At 42.1% G+C, this 22,441-nt stretch overlaps 1 protein-coding gene across 2 annotated transcripts in view; it reads right to left on the minus strand.

Moving 5' to 3' along the window:
* Positions 1-7,912: 7,912 nt before the first annotated feature.
* negr1 (neuronal growth regulator 1) overlaps positions 7,913-22,441 on the minus strand; it is a 165,360-nt gene continuing 150,831 nt past the window's right edge. The window contains exon 7 of one of the 2 annotated variants that reach the window (XM_026142485.2): positions 7,913-8,993. In XM_026142485.2, coding sequence (XP_025998270.1) covers positions 8,893-8,993 — 101 coding nt within the window. In that variant the 3' untranslated portion in view covers positions 7,913-8,892. The remainder of the gene's footprint in view (positions 8,994-22,441) is intronic. The other variant, XM_026142484.2, reaches the window with a different exon arrangement.

The raw sequence follows: 22,441 nt of genomic DNA on the forward strand, positions 1-22,441 counted from the left end.
TGCTGCTCAGGGAAACGGGATGGAGACTGCAGGAGCCAAGCAGCAGCCCCAGCGTGTAGTATGACACAATCTCCCAGTTAAGACTGACAAAGGCACAGGAAGGGTTTCATTAACCGCGAGGTCAGGAGGAACCCCTGTCTCTCACAAGTCCTCCAGTCTCTCCTCTCTGTTCGCGCTGTCCACAGATGTCTTTGCGAAGAGCCTAAAAAACCACTTTGACACCATCCTAATCACTTCCACACTCCACAGCATCCATCTATCCATATATATATATATATATATATATATATGGATGAATTTGCAGGACTGCAAATGCTCATCCTAATGTCATAACATGCACTGATAGGTTGAGGAGCTATATCAACGCAAACTAACTCATTGTCAGGTATTTTCCCCCCACATTTGTCATTTAAGACCATACATGCCACTTACAATCTATTGCCTCTCCTCCCTGCTCTTGCCGGTGACATGTACAGTGTATGCACTCGGCAGTAACGCGCTGTCTCAGAGTGTCACAGCAGTCTGAGTCACGATGTTTCCCAAGTCTCACATCCACAGTCGCACATGATCCACAAAATCCTCCTCGCTGTTTTTAAAGCATCAGGAAAGTTACAATAGAGTCAGGCACAGTATGTCAAAAAAGGAGGGAAGATTTAAAAACGTGTCATTAACTAGCTGTAAAAATAATCTGTGTGCAGTTTGACCCCATGATATCCAGACCCTGGAAGATAAACACACGACAACACCGAACTATTCGCTAATCAGAATCATTGTGATTATCGTGACATTTCAAACCATGTTGGACTCATTGTTTTTTGTGTTGTACATTATGTGGGTGAGTACTGTCAGGGGGTACAAATACAGAGGATCTCAGTTATAAGTGTGAGTGGTCATTGTTGCGTCTTTGTTAAAGTGGAATGATTGGCTGGTGTTATAAAACAGCCAGTGTAAAGAAATATGACATTTGTCATGGCAGTAATGCTCTAAATACGGGCTGGGTTATAGCATTCAGCTGATTAATAGCATACTTTGAAGGCACATTCAGTACAGTACTCATCCCCCCTCAGAGACTCACTTTCAACAGCTGTTGTCTCACAATGCAACAAACTCGAGCTCATAATAAGTGCATTCACAGGGAGCAGTGCATTTCTGATACATCGCGGTGAGAGGAAGAGGATGCTCTCAAATGAGGAAATTTAAAAATTCAGGATAGGGATTGCAGGGCCATGATAATACGCGCTAGCATGAATATTTAAAATCCTCTTATCTTAAATTTAAAAAGTGGAGAGATTTTTTTGCCTCCGCTGTCAGCTGGGAGCATGAGGTGAGGCAGTGATCTCTGCAGGTGGGTGGCATGGCCTCTTTTCAGCTTGTACATCAGCACGACTTTTTCATCTGAACTTTTAAGAGGTAGGTCACACCGTGGATGTTTTAGTCAAGAGTGTATTCGGGTCATACAATACTACAGGGTGGGCCATTTATATGGATACACCGTAATAACATGGGAATGGTTGGTGATATTAAAGTCCTGTTTGTGGCACATTAGTATATGTGAGGGGGCAAACTCCTCAAGATGGGTGGTGACCATGGTGGCCATTTAGAAGTCGGCCATCTTGGATACAACTTTTGTTTTTCAATAGAAAGAGGGCCATGTGACACATCAAACTTATTGGTAATGTCACAAGAAAAACAATGGTGTGCTTGGTTTCAACGTAACTTTATTCTTTCATGAGTTATTTACAAGTTTCTGACCACTTATAAAATGTGTTCAATGTGCTGCCCATTGTGTTGGATTGTCAATGCAACCCTCTTCTCCCACTCTTCACACACTGATAGCAACACCACAGGAGAAATGCCAGCACAGGCATCCAGTAGCCGTAGTTTCAGGTGCTGCACATCTCGTATCTTCACACCATAGACAGTTGTCTTCAGATGACCCCAAAGATAAAAGTCTAAGGGGGTCAGATCGGGAGACCTTGGGGGCCATTTAACTGGCCCACGACGACCAATCCACTTTCCAGGAAACTGTTCATCTAGGAATGCTCGGACCTGGCACCCATAATGTGGTGGTGCACCATCTTGCTGGAAAAACTCAGGGAACGTGCCAGCTTCAGTGCATAAAGAGGGAAACACATCATCATGTAGCGATTTCAAATATCCAGTGGCCTTGAGGTTTCCATTGATGAAGAATGGACCCACTATCGTTGTACCCCATATACCACACCAAACCATCACTTTTGTTGGTCCAACAGTCTTGGAGGGATCCATCCAAGGGATGTTCGACTAATGCCACTCTCCAGTGACATGCGGGGAGTTCTACACTGTGGGCTCTTGCTGAATGAAGCTAGGACAGCCACTGATGTTTCTTCATTAGTGACAGTTTTCTTGCGTCCACATTTTGGCAAATCCAACACTGAACCAGTTTCACGAAACTTAGCAAGCAGTTTGCTAACTGTAGCATGGGAGATGGGTGGTCTCGTAGGGTGTCTTGCATTGAAACCTGCTGCAATGACCCAGTTACTGCGTTCACCAAATATCAACACAATTTCGATCCGCTCCTCACGTGTTAACCTCTTCAACATGTCAATGGCTGTGAACAAAGAGAAACTTGTAAATAACTCATGAAAGAATAAAGTTGCGTTAAAACCAAGCACACCATTGTTTTTCTTGTGACATTACCAATAAGTTTGATGTGTCACATGGCCCTCTCCCTATTGAAAAAACAAAAGTTGTATCCAAGATGGCCGACTTCTAAATGGCCACCATGGTCACCACCCATCTTGAGGAGTTTGCCCCCTCACATATACTAATGTGCCACAAACAGGACTTTAATATCACCAACCATTCCTATTTTATTACGGTGTATCCATATAAATGGCCCACCCTGTAGAAAGCCCCGTGCTATTTCCAAAAAGGTATAAAGTAGCACAGGTGCATATCGAATGGAATGAGCAGTGACTTATGTCTGCTGATGTCTCCAGATCACGTATACTGAGCGGTGCATGCCAGTCAGTGATGATAATGCAGCGCAAAAGGTGGTTAATCCTGCGTGCTGTGGAGTCTGGCCATCTGTGCTCAGGAGGCTTTGTACAGTGATTGAGGCAGGAAGGGAGGGGATCAAATATGCATGATGCTGCACATTTGCAATGATTGATACAATGATTGTTAATTTGAGCTGCAACTTAAAAAAAAAACTTTTAGAAGGGAAGAAATACACTAAATAATAAGATGTACAAACAGAATAATATTAAACTAACTTGCATTAACAGACAGATAATGGAAGCTAGGGGTGAGGTGTATACAAATCTAAACATTAGCAATGGCTAATGTAACGTTAGCTGATGTTAGCTACAATTTCACAGAGTGACAGAACAAACATCAACTCTGTTTTGACTTATCAAGATAGATTTAAGTGATTTAAATATGTGTGATTTTTAAAGCATTTTAAGGAAGATTGACTGTTTTAGTGTCACTTGCTAGCTATCGAGCTACAGAGAAATTAGCTTTAACTGACACATGATTGTTAACCACCTGGCATTAGCTTCCTTGCTATTTTGGGTGTGTGATAATCATGGTAACATTGTAGCCTCAAGCGAATGAGGACCACTGGTTGTGAGGGGAAAAGAAATTAGTATTTCCCAGTTGGTTGGAGAGTTGTTGCTGGAGGTTGATGGCAGTTGCTGGGAAACTGACTGCTAAAGCCAACGTCACACAGACCTGTCACTGCTGGCTGTAGCAGTGAAGCTTAGCTTTTTCTGTTAAGTTTATGTTGTACTTTTTCAAGTTTTACTGCTGATCAGCTAGTCAGCTGTAGTTGGTAGTTAAGGAGATTTTTATCTGGTGCAGCACAATCTTTCCACCAATTTCACCTAGCAACAGCAAATAACTCCCAAGAATTACTTGCCAACCAGAACAATGATTATTTCCGTGGGACTAGTGGTTGTATCATAGCATCACATGAGAAACTGCTATTGAGCTGGATTATGTGCACTCATACTGTGTTTTATCAGTCTTCACTCATTTGAGAGCACATATTTGGGCGCACCAACTGCTTGAAGTCCAATTTTTAGCTAGAATGGACAATATCATGAAAGCTAGTTCTTAAGTTGAAGAACTACATACAATGTGAACATATTGTAAATTAACAGGTACTTAAATAACACCTTTCTACTTGGTTGCACTGAAAGAGCTTCCTACTCCAGCCACACATACACATTCATACAGTGCTTTTCTATGTGCCCATGTGCTTTTTAACATTCACAACCACACTCACACTCTGACAGATGCATTGGGGGCAACTTGAAGTTCTGTATCTTGCCCAAGGATACTTTGGCACATGGACTGGAGGAGTTAGGGATCCAACCACTGACCTTCTGAGTGATAGGTGACCCGCCACCTGATCCAGACCCATCCCAATCCGAAAATGCGTACATAAAAAAACTAAAATAAGATATTAAAGAGAAAACAATATTTAGGATGCAGTGAAACCATGGATGGTATAAATCAGCGGTCCCCAACCTTTTTTGCACCACGGACCGGTTTATGCCCGACAATATTTTCACGGACCGGCCTTTAAGGTGTCGCGGATAAATACAACAAAATAAAACTAGTACCGGTACCGAAAAAAAATAACACACGTGAAAAGACCCAGGAAAACCGAGTTAACGATAAAAACGATAACAAAATAACGCTGAAAACCGATAAAAACCCTGAAAACCAGACATTTCACACCTGAGCCTCAACTCTCGCGGCCCGGTACCAAACGACTTACGGACCGGTACCGGTCCATGGCCAGGGGGTTGGGGACCGCTGGTATAAACCATGGACATAGCATTTGTGTTGGAAAAATGAAACCAGTGCAGAAGTGCCTTAAACCTGCATTCTATGTGAAGGCCACCAGATGGCGATGGCTGTGGTAGCAAAAACACATCTGGTCCAATAGACATCTACAGGAAAACGGCTTTCTGTTTTGACCTCTGTAAACACTTTTTTGCTGAGTTTGTGGACTCAGTCACTCGTTGCGGAAAATAAAAAATAAAAAATTACATTTGCGATGTAAATCTTTTATCTCATACTATGTGTCAAAATGGAGGTGTGGTCTGAAACTGGCTAACAAGCTGTCAATCACAAGTTATTAGCTAATAAGTATAAGGTTTCACAGCCAGACCTGCCCTTCCTCATCACGTTTTCTTTTTTTGCAGCCAAGAGGGCGAAAACACTCGTTTTGGGACTTCACAGACTGATGGGTGACATCATGGTGGAAACTGTAAATAAAAGATGCACACCTACTGCTTGGTCATTTTAGCTGTGGCCATGTTGGTGTTTAGAAACCTGATTGGCGAAGAGTGACTCTGACTGCAAACCCAATAACACTGCAAAACCGTAGTTACCGAACACAAATTGCTTAACCATCTAGTTTACTATAAATGGGACCGTACTTTATAAAATAAAAGTCACGATACATCAAAGAAGAACTAGTGACAGAGACCATAACCTGACGAGTTTACTGTGGTCATAAAACAAGTGAGAAGTTGGGTCATTTTGCCACAGACTTCTATGCTATTGGAAAACAAAGGCTATGCCGGTTTTTATTGACAATTCTTTGTCTGTTACTACGAAAGACTTTAAATGCAAACATAGCAAATTTACAAACTGGTGCAACCCACACGAGCTCTTGGCGAATTCTTTACAACTTAGCATTTAAGCTAATTTTGTAGTTTTGCCAAACGCTTTAAGAAAAAATCTGCTACATGGGGGAAATGACGTGCAGTGAGGTTGTAGTGACGGGACCGCGTACGCTGTGAGGATGCTGTCTCAGCTACCTTTACTCTCAAAACATCATGAAGTAACAATGAAAAACTCCTCTTGAGTGCTCATTAAGTCAGATGTTGCTTTATCTTGTAACATGAAGACTTTTATTGCAAATAATATTGATTTGATAAAAGGGACTTGTTAATACCATTATTGAAAATAATCAACATCCATTACATTTCATATGGAATACTAGCATGGTTTTAACTGCTTAACAAGCAACCAACATAACTCCAGACTGTCACCAATGTGCCACAATAATCATCATGACTCTGAACAGCAGTTGTTTTTAGTTTATCAGCAAAGTCGATCGAAAGAAATCACAAACAAACATAGCCTGGCAATCTGTAAGAGGTATGTCTTTTTAGACCAGGTTTATGAACCAAACGTTTGGAAAAAACTGCTTCCAGTCATAAAAAGTATGAATATCTGTAAAATGCCCACCTCAAAAACACAGGTTAACTTTGACATGCAGCACAACCATACTCTCTGCACATCGTCAAACACGCAAGTGTGTGAAACTATGACTACACACTGGCTCTAAAGATCAAAAGGTATCATATTTTCTCCAAATATACACACATTGACTCTGTTCTATAATACTGTTATATTGGTTCACACCCTCTCTCTTTCAAAAAGTAGGTAATTTGATTGCAAACATTGTTCTTTTAATGTACTTAAATCAACAACAGTTATGGCATCTAAATGAACCAGACAACATTATAAACTATGCCATACTGTGCCTCATTCAAATAAATGTCACATATTCAGTTTTACATGTTTCAAATGTATTTTTTTACACTGTTTTTATAAAGGAAGAGAATAAATATACGTCTGACCCATTTTCATTATACCTTAACATTTAAACAAGATCATATGGTGCAGTATTTTTATAATTTGTAAAACAAGCTGATAACAACTTTAGTACAAACAATAAAAGAAAGAAACGGAAAAGGAAACAACAGAAAAGCTCAGCAGACCTCAAAACAAATCACCACAAAACGTTCAAATAATAATGTTTGTGCTTTAAGTCTTTTAACTGCGATGGCTATTTTTCTATAGATTTGCAGTTGCAAGTTTGCTGTCTTAAAATACTCTGAACTTGAATTCTGTTAGTCCCTCCACTGTTCGGTCCAAACCCGAACGCGTTATTTGGACCGGAAATACTGCATTTGTACAACTGACTTATTTGAAAATACCTGCAGGAGCCATCGGTTGGATTTGACTGGATATAATGCCTAATTTAACAGATAAGTCAGCTAATTGTTCATGAACATTCAGTCATCAATAATACGTCAAAATGACAAATAAGTTGTGTCATATTGAGATTTTCTCCAAGCGTCCTTTCAAAAAGAGGGTAATTTAATGTCTATGGTACTATTAAGGCATCACAGTACAGTTTCTCTGTTTCAACCATGAATTAAGGATACGTGAGGATGAATATGCCACGCTGACAGCCTTGTCTAAAAGCAAACACTGATTTTAAGCCTTGAAAAGTTACAGTTTCTGCTGTTAGGCTGAATTTAAATGACCTCCGATGCACACTGATCATCTCTTTGTTAACCTTGATCATCTTGGAGAGGGCTGGTAGCACCTTAGGCCATGTTTGTTTGGTAATGAGCATCTTCTCTTCATCATGAATAACATGAAAAAAAGTTAAAGTTGCAAAAGGTGCAATTATTGTAGGTTTTTTGTAGATTATGCACTTAGCCAAATATGGCTTTGACTCTTTATTTGAAGGGGAAAAAAAGAAAGTGGGGCATATTTCTGCATGTAATTCTCTGCACTGGAAAGGAGAGTAATAAAATGCAGTGCAGCAGAACGGTGCTTTCCCAGACTCCATTATCCAAGTTTCATACCCAAAGTTGGGGGCGAAAAAACCGATCCTACAGTACGGAGCTGTGGGTTTTCAGCCAAAGATGATCAGTAGGTACGCAGCGAATTCAGAGACAAAGCGCTCTGCCCTGATACCTACTGGAGGTGGAGCGCAAACTAAAAAGAAACTCAACTTGGGCCTCGCCTTTTTCCTAACTGCAACAATTTGTCATATTCTTCACATACACTGACTCGCTGAAGAAAAAAAAGCAAGACAAAACAGAAGGAAAAAAACAGAGAATATACTTTTTTATTTCTATTTTCAAGAAAAATGTAAACATGGGGGCGGCGATGTTCCTCCTTTCATAGCGTACAAAGTCATGGTTTGTGTTAATGCTCTTGGTCGAATGAGAAAAGCTGGTCCCACTTTAAAACAAAAGCCTACGCTATATTAAAATATAAAGATACAATACAGTATATTTTGCTACTTTTGACGGCTGCCTGATTGAAGCGGTTAGGCAGGCATAGTAACTGAAGGACCCATTTCAGGATACGGCAAACACACCTTGAACACTGTTCATCCATCTATTGAGTAATCGTGAGTAATACAGGTCCTGAAAACGCCCTGCCTTTTTTTTTTTAAATTATTATTTTGTTGTTGGTTTTTTGTTGTTTTTTAACTGTTTTTTTTTTTCAGAGCGCACTCCATGATCAAAAATTGTATTGTTAGGAATCTAAATGTCTTTCCTTTGTTCAACAGCCGGTAATACATTCAATACAACATTGGTATGGTAATTCTTTGTACTGAGAGACTTTGCGGAATTGCTTCTTTTTTAGTCGTGTACAAAAATGGGTGAAGATGTCAATTTTGCGCCATCGCCTCGCAGGGACAAGATGCATGAAAGGAACTCATTTGAAAGGTTCGAGGGGTGGGGGAGGGTGGGGCTGTTGATTGGTGTGGGGGTTGGGGATGAGTACTGATTCACAAGCTGGTCAATCAATCAGAAAAGGAAAAAAAATAATAAAGAGGAAACAATAATAATAATAATAAAAAACATCATGGTATTTACATTACAGAAATTTCACCAAATAAGAAAATAAGATTAAAAAAAAGGAAAAAAAAAACATTTCCCCACACAAAAAGTAACGCTGATTATTTTCCCACCACAGCTCAACAAACTGTACCAGATTGGATTCCAGCCATCAGCAATGTCAAAAAGGATTCATAAATGCTCTCGACAGTCATTGTGTCTGGGCTGGCCTCTGCTAGTACACGCTGATGAAGGAGGAGAGAGCCATGACCAGGTACCGGCAGGCCAGCGAGATGTGCGCACTTCCTGTGCTCCCATAGGGTGCAGTGTTGGGCGCTGTGGGCAGGAAACAAGAGAAGCTCTGATTAGTTGTGATTGCACTTTCACTCGCTGCACTGACCATTTTCAAACCCCGCGGTCAACTTGGCGTGGCGCGTCCAAATGACACAGCAAAAATGGCAATTACTGTACCGCTGCCACTGATTCCAGTTGGCTTGTGAGACAGAGTTAAGCTCTGATACTAGTAAAAAGGCTGCATTATAATCTCATGAACAACTAAATGTAGTAAAGCTATCAGAAGAGATTATTACCGCACATGAACTCACAAGACTTTTAGTAGTTTTCCTTTTTTACAATAGATAAAGGAAAACAGGACAAGCTGTAAAAGATAAAGACATTAGAAACACTAATAAACATATGCATACATAAGTAGTTTTACATACGCATTTGCACACCAATGCATTCATACAAACATATACCAATAGACATGCATACATACTACATTAAATAAATGAGTGGATACAAATCTGAGTATAGTTACATAATGAATTATATGAGATGAAGGAATTAAAGTGGAAGGAATCTGTTGGGAGGGTCTTAAGAAAAAATTCTAAATTAATTAATAAAAAACATTAATGGGAAAAACAGCCCACAGATGAAAGAGGTGGTATCGTCCAAGTCAAAAAGATATTAGTCTCAGTAAAATGGTTGGTGACATCCAAGACTTTCCTTAGACCAGCTCTCAGTTTCCTCCAGACCTGGGGAGGGAGCCCCTGGGAGGGGGCCTGTTGATGGTCAGAGATTAGTGTTCTGTAAGGAAGTCAGTAAGTGATGTGGTCAACTACATGTTGCACACCTCTGAGACTATCCTGTCGGGCATCTCAAGATATCACAGCACACTTTGTGGGGCTGAAGGCCAGTTTGATGATGTGTCTTATCTTGTTGGTAATTTAACTGATCAGCAACACAACCAGAAATCAAGCCCCAAATGGCTGAAAGTTAACTCAGATCAAAAAACATAAAACAAAGTCGACTTCTTTGTAGAGCAAATTTAAAAACAGCAAATGAAGAAAAATAATCATCAAAATCAATCAATCAATGACAAGAGTGAGTAAAATGTTAACGCCATATTATGTAACTGAGTTGAATGTTAAGTTTTTCCTGACACATTTATAGATCACTGATCGTGTGACCATCCAAAACTGTCCTGACACATTTACTACTGTTATAGTACAACAGTATGAGCCAGTAAGTTTTTCACCCACTGGTGTGAACTTTACCAGTTCTTTGTACCGCACTGGCTTCATAAGGTATTAAATGTAACATCCAGAAGTGACATCATTACTGCTGAACTCAGAGGAGGTTCTCAGAGGGAGATCACTGCAACATTTATAGAAGATGAGACCTTCGACAACAGTGAGCTGAAAACGCCACCATGGTCGCATTTTTTCTGTTTTATATTCTTCTATTTTGTAATCTAGTTTTTTTCCTGTGCTGCAACACCTGTCATTTAGAAGCAGACTGCAGCGGGCATAAATGGTTATGCAGCGAGCGGTGACGAATGCGTCGCCCATAATTGCGGCTTAAAGCAGTAATAGTCAACCGAGACAGGTGTTGGTGTGTTATGCTGTCTGATCAGATCACTTCTCCGAAATGAACGAGGGCGTGTACGACCTGATCGACAGCTGTTTTATTTTCCTCTTAGTGTTATTGAACACTCGGGTGGCTGGACACACCCAGAGGGTTTTGTGACATCATCTACAGCTCCCTGACTCCCTGCAGACATTCTGACCTGTCATCACAGGAAAAGTGCAGGTGGAATAATGACATTAGTGATGTTTTAATACAGTCACATTAACTAGAAAACAATTTTTCCGCATTTGGCAACTGATTGCAAGTAGTTATGTTGACCTGCTGGTCTCCCAGATGTTAAACGGCCAACACCTTCACATTCTAGGTGAGGGTGTTGCAATCACCTTTCCATTGTAAGGTGATTGTGTGGGTCGCAACCCGTCTCTTTTCAACAGGTCACATGACTTGAGCGTACCCATTGCCTATCTCACTTTGCAGTTGAATCCCCTGCAGCAACAATGTCAACACTTGTGGAGAAATGTCTGAATTTGTGCTTCGGACCTGTGGCTGGACTCTGAATGTAAGTAGTTGAGAATTTATGTATATGTAGAATGCAACAGATTTGACTGCATTCAACTGCAGACTGCATCTTGTGTATGTATATATAAAATTTGGCTTTTTTATTAAAGCAGACAGATATTTCAGGTGTGCCAGCTCTAAATGTGTATGCGCTAAAGGTGCGGCCAGATTACAGTTTTCTCTTTCCAAATGTAATATTTCCTCCAATAAACTGGCACAAAACTCCACTGGGACCTTATGGTTTTAACAGCATTTAATACTTGAAAACAGTGGTGCACCAGCACATACTGCACTCTGTCTACCACTACAGCTAAAACATTTAGTAAATCCAACTTTAACCGGACATACAGTTCAATCAGGAGTAGCAGCACCAGAGTCCAGAAAAAAGAGAAAAAAACCTTTCTTCCATCTCATCTATTTTTAGTTGAGTGTCAAAACACTTATTCCCCCTTTTCCCTCTTTCAAATTAGTGGCCCAAAAAAGTCATCAGTGGAGAACAGTTGAGGGCTGAACAAGGTCTTTTGTAACATTGCTATTGAAGGAGGCTTTGTTTTGGCTTGTTTGTGTTTCTCTGAACAGCAGACAGCCACAGTAATATGAACAGGTCTCTCCGGAGAGCTGCGTCAGGCGGGCAAAGAGGAAGAGGGCAGCCTTTCATTTGGAAAAGGGCTACTCTGCCTCCTCATCACAGGCACACTCTTAGGTTTTGGCTCAATAAAGCACACCTCACAGGTTACAAAACAAACACTCCATCTGCACACACACACACACACACACACACACACACACACACACACACACACACACACACACACACACACACACACACATGTATATATATAAACCTGCATGTACAGGTCACATGCATGCTTGCACAAAGAAGTGGGCAAAGCAGCACAAACAGGCTCTGCTGCACCAGGGGAAATCATGTGGTGCACAGCCCATATCAGCAGGGTGCCTCTTTACACAGCCATGTAATTAGTTCACAATGTAACTCCTCTGATGTGGACCTCACAAACACACAGCCCAAAGTGAATGACGACAAAACCGAACGCGCAGACATACCACGCAGAAACACAGATTCCGTCGCCAACATATCGAGCCGTTTTCGTGGCGTTTCAAAGGTCAGAGATGCATGATCTGCAAGAATCTCAGCCCCGGGTAGTGAGGGCCATGCATTTATTCAATAAGAACCTGCAATGGTTGCCATTAGAGTGTTACATGAACGCTAGTGTGTTAAAATAAATACAATGATGCAGAGATTGATCTTTTTTTTCTTGCCGACATAATAGCTTGTTATTGACAATTTTCACAGGAGTTGTGATGGAGAGAAAGGGAAAAAGCCACCCCGTTATCACCTGATATTTTCAGGTATTATTTGTCAGCGCTGAAGTTGTTTACCTATTAGAGTGAAAACTATAAGCTTGTCTGACAGATGGAAAGGGGAACAAAAAGGGGAAAAAAAACAGTGAACAGAGGTGCACAATTACACCGATCCGCCACAACATTCAAACCGCCCGGTGAATATGGTAAAGGTACACCCCGGGCTGCCAAAACAGCTTGGACCTGTCAGCGAATGGACATGGGACCCAGGGGGTTGTCCTGTGGTGTCTGGCGGCAGTGGGATATTGGCACCAGATCCTTTGGGTCCTGTGCAGGTTTGGGCCTTCGCAGATCAGATTCAACCCACAGATGTCTGATCGGGCCGGGATGTGGGGAGCTGGCCTGGAGCCTTTTGCTGTTCTCCTCGAGCCATTACTAAATAGCTTGTGATCTTTTTCTGGGGAAGCGGTGCATATCCAGGCCAGGATTCCATCGTCTTCTTTTGTCTTTACGAATGCAGATAAAATAAGATAGTTGATGACTTCAGCAAATACCTTCTCTCCTTTCTTTTCATACGTGCTCTTTACTTAGCGCAGTCAAAGCTTGCCTAGATGTGATTGGTTAATAGATATGCAGAATCTATTTATAGAGATGAGCCGGGGGAGGCCGGTGTCGTTGAAGTCTGCAGAAAACGTTTAGGTCGGTGGTACGTGTCGAAGTAACATCCCCATAATTGCAAAGACCTGAGGTTCACTAGAAGGACCTTCTACTGTAACAAGACAATCAGTGTTTTTCCACCTTTGCTGTAAGTAGTTTTAATGTGTCTGATGTGCGATGATATACGGTTTATGTCTGTGGTTGGCCGGCGTGAGCCGCAGACCCTCCCTCTTCTTTCTCCTTCTCGCCTTTCTTTCTTTGTCTCCCCTTTCCACCTCTTTCTCTGTCTTTGTATCCGTCCTCTCTCTCTTTCTCCCTCACCTCCTATCCAAAGTACAGGATAATGACACAGTTTTCCTGGGCTGCGAGAGCGAGCTGAGAAATGGTAACCATAGCAACAGCTCCTGTCCTGCTCAGCCGGCCCACTGCTGCCTGCGCCTCAGCGCGCAGCATTGTGCTAGCCATGCTAGCGAAATCATTCTGGGTGTTGTTTGTGTTGCGTGTGTGTGTTTATGTGTGTGCGTATAGTGGTAGCGGCGGTGGGAGGGGGAATAGGCAGATGTCACTATTTGCCTTCTTCAGTCTCTCATCTCATCAGAGTCAGTGTAGTTTACGGCTCAGTAAATACTGCAGTAATCACATTAATATCTTGTGCACAAGTGCTTTTCGTGCAGCAGTTCAAAGAGCTCACGAAGTAATTAGTGGATCTCTGCAATGACTAATGTTTACTGGGCTGAGAGCATAACAATAAACCTCTCAGTACTTCAGGAAGGGAAGTGTTAAGTGAGGTTGAGGTATAGTCAGAGTTACCGGTCCCTGCCTCCTCTCTGTGCTTGATTTTGGGCTTGTTTAATATCTCCCCATGTCACCGCGAAAAGCCTCCATTGTTTTGACTGTGTGGGTTGTAACTTGCCATTTTAATTAAGTCCCCAACCAGGACCCGCCTGCAATACTATTACTCTGCTTATTACCATGAAGGGAATGGAAGGAGAAAGATAGAGACAGACAGTGCAGAAGAAAGAGCGATGTGGGGAGAAGCAGGGTGAACTAAAGGAGGAGAAAGCGGGGAGAGAAAAAAAGGACAGTGATTGAAAGGGGGGTGAAAGTGAGGCTGAAACGGCAGCAGCGGATGCAGGAGGGCGGGGGGGCTGACTGAGCTCTACCTCTTTGGGGTTTGAATTTAATTGCCATGTACATCAGCAGCAAGCTACAATGAAGTACCAGAATACCAGACAATATATCATAGAGAAACCAATAGTGTCAAGGATGCGCAAACGCAGGGAAGACAAGCAGCGCTCCAAAGGGAAGAGGAGCAGAGGAGATAAGTGGAGATGAAAGCGATATGCTTCAATTACTGTTTTGCAACAGAATTGAAATGAAAAACTAAAGCCTCTCCAGCTGTAGCAAGAGTCATATGAAAATAACAATCCCTGCTACTCTCCCCTGATTCTGGACTGGAGCCATTAGCTGTAAATAGTGAGCTGGAGTATGAAGCACTCTCTCTCACTCTCTCGTCCTTCCCTACCCCTTATCTCTCCCAAATCTCCATCGACAGCAGTTTTGTCACCCACATATCATATGCACAACAAATGCTAAGGCCTTGAACTTCAGTCTCTGTTGACACAGATAATGAATCATACTGAAATCTGCAACTGTGGCACTCAATGCAGGCTTTGTATCGAGTATTATCTCGAGTGCTGCGCTGCACTGTAATTTGCTGGAATGCCATTGTTTATTAAGTAATAGGGTGCTTTTCATTATGCTAACCTATTCTTCCCCGCGTCCTATCTTCTCCTATGACCCTGAATTCATTCCCCCTCTGCCATCACGAGGACCTTTCAATCGTTTAAATGTACCTCGAGGAGCTCGGAGGCTTCTGGAGGAGCTCGGAGAAACACAGGTGCGTCCTTTCTCACATAGCATAATGAAAAACATCCATAGTGTGAGGTAATTGGGCGGCTTTGCAGACACAGGTGAAGATCTATTCGGGAACGTGGGCTATCTTTGCTGTTGGTCCCTTTATAGTTCATATCAACGCTTTAATCAGTCACCTGTGCAATCTATGGAGCCTTTGAATGAACTGAAATCCCATCATCCTACAACACAGGCACAAATGCAGAAACAAAAAGTTTAACCCGACCCTACTACTTTTCAGCTCTTTAACCAACACACACTGGTACTTTAGGCTTCCTTTCCTTGAGCTTTATACTGTATACATTCAATAAAGCACATGAAGGAAGACAAATCGAACAAACGTGCATGTTTTTGTATTGGATGAAGTCTCCAATCTATTCATTTGTCTTTTATTGGATTCACAGAGTTGGTTGTATCCTCCAAACAGCCTGTCACTAGCGGCACACGGACGGCAGCCAGCCAGGCAACATCCCAATCCCCCTGTGGACGTGGCTTCAGAGATGGGCTCCTCTGAGCAGAGGGTGTGGGAGGGGTTCAGTGTCCTTGACCATCAATCAGTGGCCTCTGGTCCTTCCCCCACAGCTCCCCCGAGAGACACCAGATGAGACACTCCTGAGCCAGAACTGATCCTGTACACGCCATGCTGTAAATCAGGCTAAATCCCTCTACACGCCAGGTTCACAGCAGCCACCAAGGGTGTTTTTAACACAGTACTGCAAACACTAAAAAGTAGGGTTTTTTTCCTAGGCATCATGTTTGGTAAAGACTTTAAATGTAAAATAATGCAACCCTTGTGACATGTGACGAGGGGATGCCGCACCTTCAAAGAACGCGTCGCGCCTCGCCGTCTCCTGAGAGCTTACACACACCGAGAGCGTACAGAAGGCGATCAAGACATTTTCCATGCCTTACCTCACTTCAATCCGCTGACGGTGAAATACGGTCCTCTACTTCACCATTCATCTTGTACCCTCCTGCCTGTAGCGGGCTGCCATATCGAGTCTGTGCACAATTGACTCACCGACCCATCAGTTCACTCATCCATTCCTTTCTCTATTCCTTCTGTTCTTGTACAAGCAAAATGTTCATCATGAACAGATACGATGTTCAAAACTCATCACCTCTGTCTCCCGCTATGATCATCACACACTGCCGCTCCACAGAGCCCTCATTCATACAGACCTTCGAGCTCATTAGCCCCACCAATCATTTGCATTAGTGCTAGTAATGAAAAGCCTCCATTAATAAGATGGCCTTCAGAGATCATTTACCCTCCTCCGCCTCCCAGTGCTGCCGTTTCCTCACCCCTCTCCCCCTTCCTTCTCCACATCGTGGTACCTGCCAGTTATCACCACCCAGCAGAATGCTTTTTGGGGCTGGCTCTAATAGCTCCTCTCAGCATCAGTATCTGACTGGAAAACGAATGAGCAGGAGACGGGTCACCTGATAGCCCACTGAGTGAGCCGGGGGCTCTCGATTGCAGGCGGGCTTTGGCCTTCAGCTTGACTTAATCAACACCTCTGTGGGGTATCTGGACACTTAAGAGAGCCCTCAGCGCAGTGTGAGCTGGAGGAAGGAATCCCAACAGAGAAGACATTTCCGGTGCTCTCCGCAGAGATACTGTTGCTTGTCTTCACTGATCGACCGCTCCCTCGTACAGTCTCCTCTTTCATCCTCCTTCTTATAGCGCATTTACATTCATTTTATCTGCACTGAGTCAGGTATTTGAGAGAATCCACGATTCTGAGTGACCTCAACGTATGTTTATTACACCTATCAATTCAAGGACATGCTTTATGCAGGAAATCAATGAGCTTGCAAATTGTGTACTTTATATGCAAGCCTGATGGATAAATCTCCATTTTAAAATGTTTTATGAATTTTTCCCTTTTTTCCATCCCTCCTCTGAATCTAGAGGGTAAATTCAGAGCAGCATGTTCTGGGAATAAACAAGAAAACGCAGTACAGTGTGGATTGATAGTTTAAGCAAGCGCTTTTAATCACAGCGTTTTCTAAAGCATAATTACTTCATGACTTTGGCTGCTCCCGCTAAATCTGTTTAATGTTAGAGGCTTAATAAAATGCACAGGGACACAAACAAATGGCGTCAGCATGTAGTGGGTTCATGCAGCTCCTTTCTCCTCCTCTCGTCTTCTCATTGTCTCCGTAATAATCTCCTATTCACATGTGGGTCTCTCGCTCCCGCTCTCTCTAATAATTCCCCGTGCCCCCTTTTCTCCCTCACATTTTAATGCTTATCAGGATTTTATTTCTGTGCAAGTCCTGGCTGCAGGGCCAAGGATTTCGCTGAGTCAGGCGCTGCTCAGCTCCAGCATCCCTGCGATGACAGCGACAATCTGGCCAGTTATGAAGAATGTCTTACGACAAACGGCCTGTACTTGCATCACCGTTAGCTCCTCCATCGATAACATCTGATCTGCAACTGGGAGGCAACTCTTTCTTCCTGCCTGTTCTGTTCCACTCATCTCCTTCACCTGTAGCCTCCTAAAATAGCAATTCCCTGCTGTTATGTATGTGGAATTATGATAAGACAGCTCCCTTTTATCAATTTTCATTATGGTGCTGATAAAATGGCAGGGCTGGATGTAGAGGGTTAAGTGCATTTTCCTCTTGATGGATCTAAGATAACTTTATCACTGCAGACTGCCTGGTTATCAGAGTTCACCTGGGGCTACTTGAACCGTACTGGAATTCGCTCCCGCTGAGCATCTCGGCGCGGGCACACAAGCTGCAGCAAGAATTTGCTCAGATGGTCATACTATATACAGAGCGATCCATAATTTTGTTCATATTTACCTACCCTGAGCTGTTAATTGATTTCTTTCAAATCAATTCGGTGGTTTACAGAAATTGTTGGACCAAAAAGGGCCAAATCAATCGCCAAGTGATTAGCATGTGCAGTGGATTATTCCTAGCTGAGGCGCTGTGCGAGGATGAGGATGAGTGGACGGCACACGCAATTCAATGAAGGCACAAGCAATATGTTTTTGTTAATTATTTCTAACTCAAAGTCTGCTTTAGATAATGTACGCCCACAGGCTGTGTGAGTGTCACACATGAAATATTCCTTTATTACGCCAAGACAGAACCCGAGGCAGTGAATGCACTCCGGTGTCTACTCCCCACCTTGCTGCTGACTGCCTGCGGGAGGTTCAGATAAAAGCTATAGTGTCCTGAAGTGAGCACCATTGATTCAGAGGCATATTTTATACAGCAGTTTGAGACAGTACAGGCAGTGCTGATACAACACCAGGCAGCCGGGTCTCTCTGCATGTGCCTTCCTTTCCTTTCATACACAGGAATGTGTTCAGCGGTTCACAGTTCAAGGTCTCAGAAACAGATATAAAGTTCTCTTGCCACAAAGTCCTCGTGGACAATGAAACAAACAAAACAAAACAGAGCCGCCGTGCTACTTATGTGACCCCCGTGACACATGTAGCTTTAGGAGATTGCAGTCTGGAATGAGAATGAATCCCTTTTACACTGAAACCAGAAAACTAATTGCAGGGTTGTTAATTAATTCTTAATAGCCTCCGTCTGTCGTCCTGGAGATGGGCTGCACTGGAAAGGCTCAAAACTAATTCACTAATGTCAGCTGCAGTTAATTTGGGGGACTGTATTTAAGGCAGAATTAAGAGTGAATTTGACGTGTGTCTCTTCTTATGACACGGAGAAGGCGGTGTGCGGGGAGGAATTGGAAGAGTTGCTTCTGTGTGTTACACTGATCGTCCGAGGGTAATAATGAAAATGTCACATGTTAAAGCAGAGATAGACGGTGTTTTTTGTACATGCTACAACTGTGCTTGACACACATGAAAGGAGCTTTAAAGTTATTAATATTATGAGAATTAAAGCTAATGTAGTAAAACACATGGTGAGTAGCTTGTTGTCAAATGGTTGTAGTGGAATTTATTTGAACTATTTAAGCACTATTAAAGTACTAATTAGTATTAGATTAGTAACTCGAAGAATATACTGTAATAACTTCATGCTCATGCATTTTAATGTAGCTTTCATATAATCCCCAGAGACACCTGAAAACAATCAACCTCAGTCATGCACTGCTTTCGTTTTGGGGATTTACTGGTTTAATCTGTACCAGTGCAATGTGCAGATGTCAGATATGTGCACTGAGATAAAAGGCAAAATCTTTTGTCCTGAAATTGAGAGATATTTAGTAGCATTAAATTAATGATCTCAGTGCGGCTGTCCCATATCATATGGTCCTACTGGTATAGGTTTTTTACGTCATATAAAAGTATCGAATCAAGATGATATAGCAATGCCAGGCAGTGGACACAACAACAATTCAAGCCCAGGCATGTCTGACAGTGAGAGCTGTGTGTCCCCCTCTGATCACCATTTATTAAAACATGCGCTAAACTGTTGAGTTACAAGGTTTAGTTACTTTGTTAGTTACTGTCAAAGCATTAAGCAGTTAGCTTTACACTTTAACTGAAAATTACCAGGGAAAGCCGACACAGGCGCGTTTGTCTTGCGCTGTGCTACTGGATCTAATGCTGTGTCACTACTCTAATGCTGCTGCTAGATTCACCCTTTGATTTAGGCAGTCTGTCATCAGTGGGTCATTGGGAAAGAAGGATGGAAAATGTCCTCCATGTTGTTAGCGCTAATAAACAAATGCTGGTGCCTGCAAGCTGCAATCACCGATAATATGCTGTTCAGTACTTGTTTTTCTATATCACTGATCGAGCTGCAGTTGGAATTGTTCAGAGAAGAAACATTTACGAGAAGAAAAGTTGAGGTGGTGTGAGGCGGTGGGGAAAAAGGCAGCCAAATAAAAACAATGACTTATGTTTAAAAGTTGCATCAAATTCTCTGTCAGCGCATTTAAACAGAGTGCAGGCTGAGCTGTTGCTTTGTGTTTACTGACAATAGCTGTGCAGCAGTCCTGGATGTTTAGGTTGTATGAATAAAAGGCAGACAATATCTCCTCACACTGCAACGTGTCAGATCCCCAAAAAAGCCCTCAACTCTTATCTGCTCCTTCATATCCTCCCCCTCTACTCCAAATCCACTTTAGCCTTTCCTCTGTAGGCTTATCCGCTCTGCCACGCTGACGCTATCGATGTGCAACTTTCATGCCTGCATAAATACCATAACCGATGATTGTGACACATGCTCCTTGCTTTTGATGTGAGACTACACTTGGTGAATGTGGCTCTCAAGTCTGTAAGTACTACTCTCCCTGCCTTTGTTTTCCACATGAGGTTAAACATTATTGACTGGAATCACTGAGGGGAATGAGTCTGCGTTTACCGACAAATTGGACTGGTGGATTGACCCCCGGTTCAACTCGGCTTGGTTTCAGGAGCTGAAAATATCAATACATTTGGTAAAATGCACACAAATCTCTCTGTCGGCAGAAGCAAAGCAGATGGATTCACATTTACATACAGTATTCATCAACAAGTTGACTCACTGGTCTCATGACACGGGATGTCAGTATGGGAAATGTCACTACAATTATACTGCATTCATACTATTAAAGGCAATTATAGCCCAGCATAAAGGGTAAACCAGCAGCAGCATATAAAAGAAGCTAATATCGTCTGTCTAGAAAAAAACTGATCAAAGTTCCACCAAAATGCTTTTCAAAATGCTTTTTTATTGGTTAATCAGACCCAGCATCCAATTACTAAGTCCCTCCATCACCGTTAATTTGTGCCTGTATAATGTGTGTGGAAAAGAGCAGACGATTGAATGTGCACTTTTCCATCAAGGCTACATGCAGCGTTAAAGCACTATTTCCAAGAACAGGAGCAATCTAACCCAAGAAAAACACAGCACATTGAAAATATATCTATCTTTGACAGACACGTGATGACAAAACAATCATCCACACTTGTTAAAAAAGCAATTCCAACAAGCAGTCCTTACGTGATTACTGACGACTCCTGACTTAGTCTTGTCCAACACCATTCAACTACTCAGTGAATCATTTCTCACCTTAAAAAACTGTCAGTTTCCAGTCCCACATATTCCAGAATTTCCAGAACTCCTCAGACTGCAGTGATTTTTAGCGTAAAATATCCTTAATAATTCATGTGAGTCTGATCAACAAATCCAAAGACAAGACAAACAATGTCTTAATATTCTGTCAGTACCACCATTAGGTGGGACACTGTATGTGCAGGACCAGCTCAATTCTCAAAGACACAAATATTTGAAAAATCAGGCACTGTAGTTTTAGTTTTAATCAAAGAGCAGCGTATTCTTCTGTGCACTTGTGAGCATTAATGGATACGTATACAGTGCCATGCTCATTGTAACAAGCGACCGTGTCAGCCAATAAAAAAAAATGTATAATACAGTGGAGGCAATAATACAAATTGCTGATCAGACTTTAAATCGACAGACTGAATTTGCTGAAATGTATCAGGAACACATTTGGGTTTTTTTCATTCCTGGTCCGCTTTCATGTTTCTGCTTTTTTGTCAATGTTTTGTCATGAAACAACTTTTCTCTTTGGTCTAATTGCAGATACTTAACTTCCTGGGCCCTTTTCCCACCTGTGTGATTACCTAATTATCATCTTATTCTTCTTGTGTTTGTAGTCTCTGTGTTACTTTTCCCCTGTGCTGACTTTTATGTCTAGCGTTCCAGCCATTTCCCTCATGTTTTCCTAGTGGTAATCAACAATTGTTTCTTGTGTTTTTGTAAATGTTAAAAATGTCTCTGCCAGATTTTTTGGACTGTTTGCTGTGTACCAGAAATCAATCTGTAGTAAAAACTCTTTATTTAGAACTGCCTTGTGTTTGACCTGTCCATATGTGTCCACACAGTCACTATAAGGGTAACATTTAGGCTGAGAGGTATTTATCCAAAAAAGAAAAACACGTCTGTTCACCAACTTTATAACACAAATATGCTTTTAGGTGTGCAGACATGGTCAAAATGACCTGCTGAAGTTCAAAGCGTGCATCAGAGTGGGAAAGAAAAGGGATTTAAGTGACTTTGAATGTGGCACGGTTGCTTGTACAAGCCCCAGCTTGTCTGTGTAGTTCAGAAACTGCTGACCTACTGGGCTTCTTCCACACAGCCATCTCTAGGGTTTACAGAGAATGGTCCAAAAGGGAGCAAATATCCAGTGAGCTGCAGTTTGCTGGGTGAAAACACTTTGTTGATGTCAGAGGTCAGAGGAGAATGGCCAGACTGCTTCGAGCTGATAGAAAGGCAAAAATAACTCAAATAACCACTTTATACAACCAAGGTGTGCAGAAGATCATCTTTGAATGTTCAACATGTCCAATCTTGAAGTAGAAGTGCTATAACGACAAAAGACCACATTGAGTGCTACTCCTCTCAGCTACAAACAGGAAACTGCGGCTACAATTCGCACACTAAAATTAGACAACAGAAAATTGGAAAAATGTTGCCTGGAATAATGGGTCTCGATTTCTGCTGCAGCATTTGGA

This window comes from Astatotilapia calliptera, chromosome 15, assembly GCF_964374335.1.
Source record: "Astatotilapia calliptera chromosome 15, fAstCal68.1, whole genome shotgun sequence".
In the NCBI taxonomy this organism is placed as follows: domain Eukaryota; kingdom Metazoa; phylum Chordata; class Actinopteri; order Cichliformes; family Cichlidae; genus Astatotilapia; species Astatotilapia calliptera.